The sequence below is a fragment of the Pituophis catenifer genome, unplaced genomic scaffold (genome assembly GCF_029215685.1).
Source record: "Pituophis catenifer annectens isolate HBS135680 unplaced genomic scaffold, rPitCat1.0.hap2 SCAF_4, whole genome shotgun sequence".
Classification (NCBI taxonomy): Eukaryota; Metazoa; Chordata; class Lepidosauria; order Squamata; family Colubridae; genus Pituophis; species Pituophis catenifer.
Genome location: NW_027256884.1, coordinates 105404461 through 105417081, shown reverse-complemented (window position 1 = coordinate 105417081; position 12621 = coordinate 105404461). Strand labels below are relative to the sequence as shown.

The window sequence follows — 12621 nt, the reverse complement described above, 5'->3', positions numbered from 1 at the left end:
AATTCTGATAAGTGAAAACAAAAAGTTTGCTACAAAAAGGTTCAAATATCATCCCTTCAGCAAAGCCAAATTGATAGTACATCAGTCCACTTTTCTTTAAAACATGCCTGGGTTATAGACCCCAGGGGTTGTTTTTCATTAGGTTGTGAAGACTTGCTCTTTTTTGAGGTCTAGGTGAATATAAAATTACATCCCATCAGTGGTGGGTTGCTACCAGTTTGCCCCGCAAACTGGTAGCAGTGGCAGGAGGCTCCGGCCACCCGCCTGGACATCTCTGAGCATGTGCAGAATCTTATGCGTAGAAGCATTGCACGCGCACGTGTGCGCCCGTGAGCAAACCAGTAGCGACCAAAATTGAAACCCACTATTACATCCCACTAATATACAATATCAGAATCTTTTCCAGCATAATTATTCATTCATTCATTCACTCACTCATTCATTCATACATACATACATACATACACAGAGAGAGAGAGAGAGCAGAGTTTTTTTTCAATAAAGTAAAAATATACAAAATTAACAATTAGTAATTATCATTTTAATGTTTTCCCCATCTTCTTTGTCCCATTTAATTCCAAAATCAATTCGATAATTTCTTCTTTCAGAAAAAGTCCATACATGTTTCCAGTCTTACAAAAAAACTCCTTGTCATTTGGTAATGTGGAAAGTAAGAAAGAGGGAAATATTAGGAATCCCATAGTACAAACCTAATTTTATATAGCCATTGTTGACATTTCTTTTCTGTTCCTTAGGCCTCAGGGGAGCACCAGGATATTCTCTAGATCAAGCTCATCACCTTCCTATTGAGATGGATCCATTGATTGGTATGCTATGTTAGATGGAAAATAAATAAGGAACAATAATTTAGTGTATAATATTTTCATGAATTAGAAGAATCCAAAATAGAGAAAAATAGTTACAGCTCACTAATTTTACACTATGAAATATACATTATGTTAGGGAGAAATTGCTTGCAAAGTAGTATGTATTAAAAAAAACTTTGGCTCTTATTTGAGACTTGATAGATTGAATTGAAGGTATAGTAAATCTACGGTGGTGCCTGAATTAGTATGTTCACTCATATACAAAGTTTATTTTCATGATATAAAGTTTCTGAAAGAATTTGCTTTTTTTTCTTGTCATGCACAGCCAATAATTCTGGTGTGAATAAACGGCAGATCACAGACCTTGTGGATCAAAGCATTCAAATCAATGCTCATTGTTTCGTGGTCACAGCAGATAATCGCTACATTCTTATCTGTGGTTTCTGGGACAAGAGCTTTCGAGTTTATTCAACAGAAACAGGTGGAATTTTTACATGGAATTTTATTCATTTTCCTATATTATTCACAGAATGTCAAAATAGAGAAATATTTTTAAATTTAATAAAGTAATATAGAAAATGCTTTTTTTCCCCATATCAGAGAAGGATTAGTAACTGTTACAAATCCCAAAAGCTAATTTAAAAACAATGTTTGAAATCTGTTTCAAATTTTGGAGACTTTTGCCCTCAGCTATCATCCAGTCTGAGTATAAATTTGTAATCGCATTTTAGGCACCTCAGATATTTTGCAATATCTTTTGAGAGAATACTCATTTAGGATGTTCTGGTGAGAATGAAGTTTAATGTTTTCCCCTTTAGGATAGGGATAAATCTGTTAGTTACCAATAGCAGATTTCTTTACTACTTAAATCCCCCTCTAAATTATTTAAATTTTCAAGGGATTTTAAACTATTTAGAATTCAAGGGGCAGCAGCTGCAATGAGAATTCTCAGGCTTACAATCCAGCAGCTGCCTTGGATGTGATGGTTTTGTGACAGGAGGAGATCAGGAGGGTAAAAATTGTAACTCCAATCATACAACAAATACTTTGCATAGAGAAGGTCACAGGTTCTGTTCCTAGCATTTCCAGTGAAGAATGATCACTTGTGGGTGAAAGGCAAGATATCTGTTTGAGACTCTGGAGAGCCATTACCATTCAAGAGTGGACAGTTTTCTATGTTTCTCTGATGAACAACAAGTCAATGTTATATCACCTTGACACCTGGGAATGCAGAAACCTCTTCAGCCTTTAGGATACAGAATGAGAACTCTGGAGGGAACAGCTTTTTTTTTTTTACATTTATACATGTTAAAGCTGCAGAGCGTTTAGTGCAAATTACCCGGCATCTATTGGCTGAAATGCCATCTCATATGTCAAAAAGCAGTAATAACACCTCTGCATGGAGATTAGATCCAATGAAAGGAAATGTTACACTTTTGTCCAGTCTAATACTTGATACAGCCTGCATACAACATGATCATACTGAATACCATATTGTCTGCTGTCTGAAGACAATCACAATGCTTGTTTTGTAGTCCATTGCTGAAAACGTCTTTTATTGGTGCTTTGTTTTTAAATTTGTTTGGTAGCTTCAATTTGTATTCATCATGCACTGCAGCACAGGAAAAAAAGATCAGTCAAGCAACCTCTCTTTGTTGTAGGCAAACTAACACAGATCGTATTTGGCCATTGGGATGTAGTCACTTGTCTTGCCAGATCAGAGTCTTATATTGGTGGGGACTGCTACATTGTCTCTGGCTCTCGAGATGCTACCTTGCTGTTGTGGTATTGGAGTGGCCGACATCATATCATTGGTGACAATCCGAACAGCAGTAAGTTATTACCATTTATCTATTTATGCAACGTTTCTTTTATATTTTCAATTCTGTCTGTACAGAATTGTATAGCCATCTTCTCCATCTTCTCCCTCATGGGCCCCCATTCCACTTTTTCTCCAGGAAAGCCTTTGGAGACACGTCATCATTTATGGGTTTCATAATTTACTGAAAAATTGTTGTTGTTCTTTTTAACCAAAGTTATAGAGAGAAATATTGTTAGAATATCTACAATTCTTTACTGGAGTTTATTTTATAAGGAAAACGAAAACGAGAGGTATAGGTTAGGTTAAATCCAATTAGCTAACATCTTTAAAATGAATTTCTAGGAAGATGTGGATGATATTTTTCAGAAAAGGATTAGGTTCACAAAAGCTGTCATCTGGCAATGTAGATAAGATATTTTATATTACAGAACATAAGGAGATAAGGAACTCAAGAGAAAGATGTCAGGTTATGGTAATTATGTGGGCTAGGTGTTTGACTTTCTAATGATCCTTTAAGCTGAAAGATAGTTAATTATCAATTTCAGCTTCAGTGCATCCAATTATCAAAAGGAACTTCAGTTGTTTCAGAAAATTATATAGAGCAGGATCCTGTCTTTTATTTTTTTTATCAACACCACTAATAATACACCTGATATGCTACATTCATATGCATATACACATGCTTGTACTCACTTCAGCACTCTCTGGTGTTACATTAATAAAGTGACTAAGTAAGCCGAAAAGCATTAGTGATGTGGCCTTTACTAGTTCTCTTACCTAAATATACATATATAAGTGCTTTATATATGGTCCGAACAACCTTCTAATATTGCCTCCTACCATATTGGTATACTGATCTACCTAAAATTCTAACTAATCTATTTTTAATGCTTCGAAATGTATGGTAGAAAAGGGATTATTTTTAAAGTGATAGTTAACAAATTAAACATTCTGAATAAATCACTGCATCTGAAGGGAGTTGAAGTTACTCATAGCTCCCAATCAGGATTTTCTGTTAGCTGCTACACTACTTAAAAATCTCTTAGATGTTAAGTTCTGACCAGAGATGTCAAACTGGCAGCCCGCAGGCCAGATGCATCATGTGCAGGCCACGCCCACTCAGGCTCCACAAAGGCAAAAAATCGTCATGATACATCACATGATGCAATCGAGTTTGACACCCGTGCTCTAGACTAAGAAATGTGATGTTCAAATTTTCACTAGCATTCCTACATTAGTCTTTTCAGTTAGTATACAGACTGCAGCCTTTAGGTTGTTCAAACAGAAAACATGTTCTGGATTTATAGTGGAGAAAGTTGTTTAATTAATCTTTAACTTTAAAAACTTGAATAATCCTGTCGGTTATGCATAGGTTTACATAGCTTCTTCTGTAACTCAGCTTATAAAAACTGGCTAGTTGCTTTTTTTTTTTTTTTCATTTGTATGTTAGGTTGCTTAAGTTCTTTTTTTTTCTAATTAGACTGGGTGGAAAATCGGAGGGAGGGAGGAAGGAAGGAAGGAAGGAAGGAAGGAAGGAAGGAAGGAAGGAAGGAAGGAAGGAAGGAAGGAAGGAAGGATGTTTTTCCTGAAATGGATACAAATCCAGAAACTAATTCAGAAGTGATAAAAATTAATTTGTACACCTTAATTGGAACCAGCTCACTGCAAAAAAAGGAGGCAAATGGAGCCAGCAGCTAGTGTTAAGAGATGATTGAATTTTTTGTCATGTAGGTATAGTGGACTTGGCTGTTTATCCTCCTGAGTCTATCTGTGCAATATATTGCATTCAGCCTTTGACTGGTTTCTTTAAAACAATCAATGCTACTCCTGTCGTGTCCCCTGGGCCTGAAATTTCATTGATCTTGGGACTTGACATTTCTCATTATATAGCAGCAAGTTGCCAGAGGTGTGAGTTGCTTTTCCTGGCCATGTTTGCATTGAGCACTGTATGAACACATTGTGTCAACTAGCCCAAACCTCAGTTTGTGGACCAATTATAGTAAATAGCCCTTAAAGGCACTAAAGTACATTTTGTCTCACTTGACACATTTTACATATACTTAAAGAGAATGTTCAGTATCCATTACATGAATGTGATAAACTGTCTGTACACTAAAATATACTAAATGTCTCTGTAAAGAATTGCAGGAAGAAATTATCACTGATTTTATGAATGATAGTAATGAAGGCATTTTTACTTTATTTGTATATAAATATTTCAGATTTAAAAGACTTCCTAAATTAATTAGGAGGAAGTAATTAGTTTTAAAACATTAATAGTATGTGTACATATTATTTCTTTAAATGGTTAATTCTAAAACCTTCTAGAGAAGAGCGGAGTTTTGAATATGGGCTTTGAATATAAAACCCTTTCATATTAAAATTGTGTTGGCCAAAAGAGATACTGATTGTTTAAATGTCAGTTTTTTCAGTAAGCATGCAGAATTGTGTTTCCCAAAATCTAGAGCAGGGGTGTCAAAATGGCGGCCCATGGGCTGGATGTGTCATGTGCAGGCCACTCCTACCCCAACTCCATGAATGGGGAAAACCACGCAAAATGTCACGTGACAGCAACATGATGCCATGAGTTTGACAGCCATGATCTAGAGATATCTAGAAAAAAGATTGCCGTTATAGCTATTAACATCTTCATTTGTTATCAAGCTTCTTGTCAACTTTCACATAGATATATCCACTTTATTTGATGTCTGCATCAGTTGTACTTCTTGTTTCTACCTACAGATATAAATATTGGGTGCAATTTGACAAATTAGACTGTATTACATGGTTATATCCAATCTCTCCTTGGAGCTTGTACAAAATATATGATTCTAATCTTCACCCAATAATATGGGGAAGAACAAGTGCTGTGCACATAGATATGTGAGCCTATAGCCTATAGGCTAAATTATGAATGAAAAATCTAAAATGACATCAGAAAGTTAGACCTAATGTCATCTAGATTGTTTTGGGTGCATATGAAACTGTGAATTTATTATTTGTATGATATCTTTGTTGTAGAAAAAAAATGAATAATGCAAAATAACATTTCTAGAAAGCAACTCTTTGGGATTTGATATTCAGGATATGTTATTGATGCTTATTTTGCAGTATTATTCAATATTCTTACTCCTCATCAGGTAGGAAAATAATTCTGCCAAAGATTAGATGCTTTGATCTCTTCCACTTTTCCAATTATTAACTATTAGCTATAATTAATCATTATTAATTATTATACTGATGATAGTGTATGACACTACCCAAAAAGGAAAAAATGTTTATAATTCACATGAAATATTAATTTGTAAGGCAATATGAAGCCATAGGACTTAATGGTTAAAAACAATTAATATTTCTCTTTTACGCAAGAACCTCTGTACTACTAATTGCATATTATGTCTTTTTTGAGAAACAAGAGCTACCCTCTTATTTATTACTACACTAAGATAGCACATTCTTGTACATTTTACAATTTTGCCCTAAAGTATTCAACTACACAGATATAGAAGTACAATGTTGGGAAAATTACTATGAGTTCAAACTGACAGTGTTTCAATTCACGGGTTAAGCTTCAGCTGCATAACCTTTAGTATCTTAGCCTTTAATCTTTCACTATATCTATCAATAGTGCCATTAGGGTGAGAGAATTTTGTTAGATTTTGACTGGTATAGTCCCTAATGTTCCATTTTTTTTGCCGAGAAATGTGGTATGTGAAACCATTTATCAGGTTTGCTGTAATAATATAATGCTGATTAAACTTTATTTTCTTTCATTTTTTGCAAAGAGTGAAGTGATATTTACTGTTACCACCAAGCCTCAGCTGATTCTAACTATATTACAGTTAGGACATGCCTAAAAATCTGCTTTCAGAGGCAAAACCAAATAAAGAATGATAGTACAGATTCACATTAATTATAGTTTAACCTGCAGTTGAGTGTATTAAGCTTGATATTTCAGAATTACGTGTAATGTAGATAATAGTTCCTTTTCCCCTTCTTTGCTTTCTTGTCAACTCTCATGAAAAACTCTTGAGGTTTTTCCAGAGCTAAGTCAGGTAATTCACGCTTGAGAATAGCAATTTCAAAATGAGAATATTGTAAAATAAGTTCAAGTCCTCTGCCATCTATAGTTTAGCATCTTCCAGAAATTTAGCCAAAACCCTTCAGCTCCTGATACATATCCTTTACAGCACTTTATGCTGGAAAAGTTGCTGACTTTTAATCTAATGTTTCGTTCTGTGTAGAATGTAACATGTTTTTAAAACTGCTGTCATATACTGCAACAGGCACTTATGGAAGGATACAAAAATCATTTAGACAATTAAATAATTTGTTTATATAGTTTGTATTTGATATCTTCGCCTCCTACATTCTTTCAGTACAGGCAAATTTACAAAATATTAAGTATAAATAAATAACCTATTGATATCTAAACATCCCACCCAGAAGCACAGAAAGATATATCACCGAGTTCTTCCCAGCTCTTTCTCTGTTTACTTTTCATAATATAATGCACCTGTTACTGATGTAAACATCTTTCAAGACAGAGAAACTACCTCTAATATTATTCAGCTTTTCTATTTCAATCCAAACATGTATATCCCAAATTTTATAGGTAGTCTGTCCTCCCCAACCAGATGTCTCCCAGATGCATTGCCATGATGGCTGGCTATTTCCTAGCCAGCATATGCACTGAAATCTAAATAATGTTCAGCACTTAATTCAAAAATGGTATTTCAGAATGTAAATATATCACCTATCTGTGGAAAGCAAGAGTACAAATCCAAGAAAAAAATACAACTGCTTCCAAGATAAATAGTATATATTTATACTGAAGCTCTGTTTCTTGTTTTATTTTTATTTATTTATTAATTTTTTATGCCATCCCTTTCCCCTGTAAAGTGAATCTGGGCAGTTTTAAATTGTTATATCATCTTAACTTTTGTTAACCATTCAGAATATTTTATGAGTGGGAAGACTTAAAAGTTGAAATTATAAATATCAAATCCAAAGCATTATGCATTATGCAGCCTAATTAAAATATTTTGTTCAAATGAAAACAAAAGCAAGAGTTATATTCTAAACCCAATCAAATCATATAAATATACATGCAATTATTATGACTATTATTGACATAATGTTTATATCAGTGTGTCATGAAGGAATATGATATATGAATCAAGAAATCCCTAATACTACGGTGGTACCATTTTACTACTCTAAAACAGACCTCCCCCAAAATAATAGTAGAAATGCTCCCAAATTGAAGTTCAGGCTAGCTTAATACATATATGGTTCAATTTTTTTTTCTTTTTTAGGTGACTATCCTGCTCCCAGAGCTGTTCTAACTGGTCATGATCATGAAGTTGTCTGCGTATCAGTATGTGCTGAGCTGGGACTTGTCATAAGTGGTGCTAAAGGTAAGTTGCTAAAGGTTAATTTTAGTTTAAAACTTCATGCCTCAAAATAATTATTACCATCAATAACTTATAAACAGAAAATCCTCATTTAGCGCCTGCAATTAGAACCAGCAACTTGGTGGTTAAATTAAATGGAAAACTACATGACTGAAACTGTGTTTATGATTTTACTTCAGATTTATGTTGCTTTACAGCACGGGGGTCAAACTCGTGGAGTCACATTGCCGTCATGTGATGTATCATGACGTGTTTCCCTTTCACGAAGCTGGGATGGGCGTGGCCTGCTCATGACTCATCCGGCCCGCAGGCTGCCAGTTTGAAATCCCTGCTTTACAGCATTAGAAGGATACAATCCCAAATAGCCAGCTGAGCCCAAACAGCAAGGGGTGTGTGTATGTCAGAATGTGATTCATGAGGAAGCCAGATAAAAAGGCAATATTATAGACTTTTTCCTCCACTCCCCTGCCCTTTGGAATGCTCACCTTTGCTCTGGAATAATAAGAAAGGAATTGATACCTGGATGTACATTTTTTGGAGAGTAAGGGACTATAAGAGAGTAAGCAGGCACACTAAGAGGAATATGTATTGTTAGAAAGGAATGTACTAGTGACAACTGTTTGCTTAGTCCATCGCAGCATGCCATAAGCCACTTAAGAGACAACAAAAACCTTTAGTATGTAATTGATAATCAATTTCAGGCAGCAGCCACAAGCCAGGAGGAAGCTTCTAATCAACTAATTAAAGCCACAGCTAAGTTGTTAACTTGTGGTTAACACTTTTTAGGGACACCGCTGTGGAGAAAAGCATCTCAGTAAGTGATAGTTTAAGCAATCTCTCTGCTCTCTGAGAAGGGAATAGAGAAATGGGTGAGGCACAGGGCAACACATAATAACTGACTGTAATGGCAAACACATGGTGGCAGAGAGGTACTGTAAAGATTGTAAACATTAGCCTCAGTTACTTTTTCATCACAACGTAACTGAAAGTTTGCTGTGAGGCAGTTGCTAGATGAGGACTACTTTTAGCTGCAAGAGCTTAAATCAAGAAATGAAGTAGCCCAGACCACCAGGATGCCCCTGGTAAAAGAACCAGCATAAACATTGTTACCAAAATTCAGACCTATAAATAATTAATACTGCCAAACAAAATCCATTGGTTTGAAATTATTTTTAAAAACTTGAAGTTTCTCAAATATACTGCCTACACTCAATATTACAGATTTCAATCTTTGTGAGATGTAACTTTCCTGCCACAAGTTCTACACTTCCAGCCTATCTTCCCGAACTCTTCCTTTGTGACCATTTCATTGTTTATTTATGTCCTTCTCCATTTTCAGTAGTAGGGCTGGCTTCTTTTTTTTTGACTACCATTTTTATCCTTACTAGAATTGTTTGCTATTATGCTTTTAATATCCCTATCATTAGAAATTCCCATTTCTCTTGAGCCTTTCCCTGTAGCTTATTCTGCAGCTCTGAGTTCATTAAACTCCATTTTTTTAGAAATCAAAATGCATGCTGGTCAGTTTCCTCTAACATCTCCTTACTTCCACTTCCTGAACTTAATCTTCTCTTTGATAAGATTGACTTCAGTAATTCAATTCCTATGGATCCCAGTGGTTCTGTTGAAGTCTGCATTGAACAGAAAGGGTTCTGAAACAAATATAGATATTAAAGGTCTTTGACCCCTTGGAGATAACATTAGAAATTTAGAGATCTTTTTCATGACCATATAGATGTAAGAGTGCTTCAAAGAAGCTCTGTTTAATTTTTTTCTCACTTCTTTGACATGACAGATGAAGTACTTGAAGTACATTGTCTTCTCATTCTCTTTCATTTCTTTATTTTTGCCTTTAGTTTTTTTTTATTGATGTCATCAGGATCAATTGTTCAAATTTTACAACAATTAAAATGAACTCACAATAACATCTAAAAATAGTAAATTACCTATACAACATTGCAATAAAACAAGTGCCCCCAAACAACCTGGTTTCCAGTTTTTCCAGCATGAATTCCAGTTAAGTCTTAAAGTCTCCTTTAAAAAGCTCTGTCTTGACAGTCTTGGGAAGATATTGAAATGAGATGCGCCAGCCCTACAAGGCAGACCAGATTTGAACACAAAAGTTACAAATACTAATCAACTTGTATTATAAGGTTGCAATAACAGACTCTTGCAAGTCAAATGTGCCTCACCACTCCCTACCTTTATCCTAAAGAAAACTAAAGAAGGTCAAGTCTTAGACTCTTTCTCAAATTCCATTTCTCCTTTTAGCTCAGATTTCTCTTATCTGAGCATTCCCTTGGCTACAACTCTTCTTCCTCCTCCATGTTATTTTCACAGCCCATTAATCCATTTATAGATATATTGAACTGGAGCAACATTATTCACTTATAACGGAACGGAGGGCTAAAATAAGTGTTAGAGCAAAGGGAAAGACCTCTTCTTTCTAAATCCAACTAGTTCACCTTCATTTAAGTAAGAGTTATTTAGATAAAGTGCCTCTGCTGGCCTTTCATTGAATTATAACTTACTTTTCATTTCATTCGGCTGGAAGAATTAGCCATGATAATTCTAAATTATATGGTTATAGAAGCCAACTATTACCTCAATGGAACGGAAATCCACCACCAGTTTTATTCCCAACCTGACCTGCCCCTGTTCTGGCTTCCTACTGCTAATACCTCTACTAAGAATAGATATAAGCCTTTAAAGATTTCCTTAGGTATAGCAGGTGCCATGGAGATCAGATGTACTCTCCTTGATAGTGGAGTTTTTCTCCATTAGTAGAAAGATATTCTATCCCATCCTAATCCTTTCTTAATTCATGTTGAAATCACTAGGATTTAAATAACAAGAAGCCTTTCTCAGAAATCATAGTAATATCTCTAACCCAATCCATTGTTAATTATTGACCGAAACTGTATGAATTTCCATTTGTGTAATTTGCTGTTATTAATTTGTAATATACAGAAGGACCATGTCTGGTACACACAATTACTGGAGATTTGCTGAGAGCACTAGAAGGAACAGAAAATTGTTTGTATCCACGCCTAATATCTGTGTCTAGTGAAGGCCACTGTATCATCTATTATGAACGAGGAAGATTCAGCAATTTCAGCATTAATGGAAAACTTTTGGCCCAGATGGAAATTAATGATTCAACCAGGGTAATTTTTATTTTATATTTTAATAGAGGGCATTAACATTAGTTCAGTGTCACCTGAAACAAGTTACATCTATAGAAAAAAAAAATTCAGCTCCAACTAAGTTAGACTTATTCTTAAAAACTATACCAAGACATTGCTTAAATACACAATGTTTCCTGGATATCTGTTCCTTAATCATCTGTTCATGCTTAAAACCTTAAATAGCTTGACCTCTGTTGTCCTTTAATTTTGGAAACTCAGAGGCATCAATGTGGGGGGGGGGGAATTAGGGGTTGCAAATAATGAAACTCATGCCGGCAAAATGCAAGTGGTGACCCTTATATATGTGTATCATAATGTTAACACACTGGCTTCTGTGAAGGCGTCTTGGCTATGTCATGAATATGGGCCCCTAAGGAACCAAATCTACCAGCAGCAAGAGCAGCTCAAGGAGATTAAATGGATACATAACTTGAGCTGTTTATAGTGGTATATACCACTGCAAAGGCTGAATTGATTTGTGTAAATTTCAAGGCAAGCCTTCTCCACTTTTGCTTATAATAACAACAACAATAACAACAACAATAAAAAAAAATAGTGTATTGCTCAGCATTCTGCACTTAAGCAGTAGTAAAGCAGTAGTAAAGCACTTAGGCTTTACTACTATAGGTAACGTGTTAAATAAAGATCCATTATGGTTTTTGGTTTTCCTGTAGGCTATCCTTCTGAGCAGTGATGGGCAGAATCTAGTTACAGGTGGTGATAATGGAGTAGTAGAAGTATGGCAAGCTTGTGATTTCAAACAACTCTACATTTATCCTGGCTGTGATGCTGGCATTAGGGCAATGGACCTATCCCATGATCAGAGGTAAGCTGAAACCTTAAAAAAATAGCAATAAGAGGCGATATTCATTTAATATTTTCCTTAGCAATCCTTCTCTTAGTTAAATACAATACATAGCACAACTTGATCACAAAAAGATCATTTCAAAAACTGAGATAACATCTTCTAAATTTAAATATTCTTGTGAAAGATCTCATGAGATCTTATGAACTTGTAAATTTTGATATTTTAAAGAAGTATGCTATTTTAGGAGAGGGGGGGACCTCTCCTAAATTGAGTGGCATGCACCACTCAATTAACAATTGAGTTCAATTAGACAGCTATATTTAGTAAAATTTCTCGTGATATGTTTTAGATTGTGCTTCTACTAACTGGTATTTTTATAAAAAAAGCCATAATATAGTATATTGGATAATAATCTTAAAACATGGACTACAAACTTCTAATGTTCAATCTTAATTCTGTAGAGGAGCAAGCCAGTCATTGGAATTGCAGTGTGGATAATATGGGAAATCCATATTGGGACAAAGTAATTGTTTTTGTAGGTGTTTATGTTCATTTTTGT

At 34.9% G+C, this 12621-nt stretch overlaps 1 protein-coding gene across 4 annotated transcripts in view; it reads left to right on the top strand.

The window, feature by feature from the left end:
• Nucleotides 1-12621, top strand: part of NBEA (neurobeachin) — a 355376-nt gene that overhangs the window by 340718 nt on the left and 2037 nt on the right. For all 4 annotated transcript variants that reach the window (XM_070942793.1, XM_070942796.1, XM_070942795.1 and 1 more), the window contains 6 exons: nucleotides 756-827; nucleotides 1153-1308; nucleotides 2489-2659; nucleotides 7968-8069; nucleotides 11037-11233; nucleotides 11929-12080. In XM_070942793.1, coding sequence (XP_070798894.1) covers nucleotides 756-827; nucleotides 1153-1308; nucleotides 2489-2659; nucleotides 7968-8069; nucleotides 11037-11233; nucleotides 11929-12080 — 850 coding nt within the window. The remainder of the gene's footprint in view (nucleotides 1-755; nucleotides 828-1152; nucleotides 1309-2488; nucleotides 2660-7967; nucleotides 8070-11036; nucleotides 11234-11928; nucleotides 12081-12621) is intronic.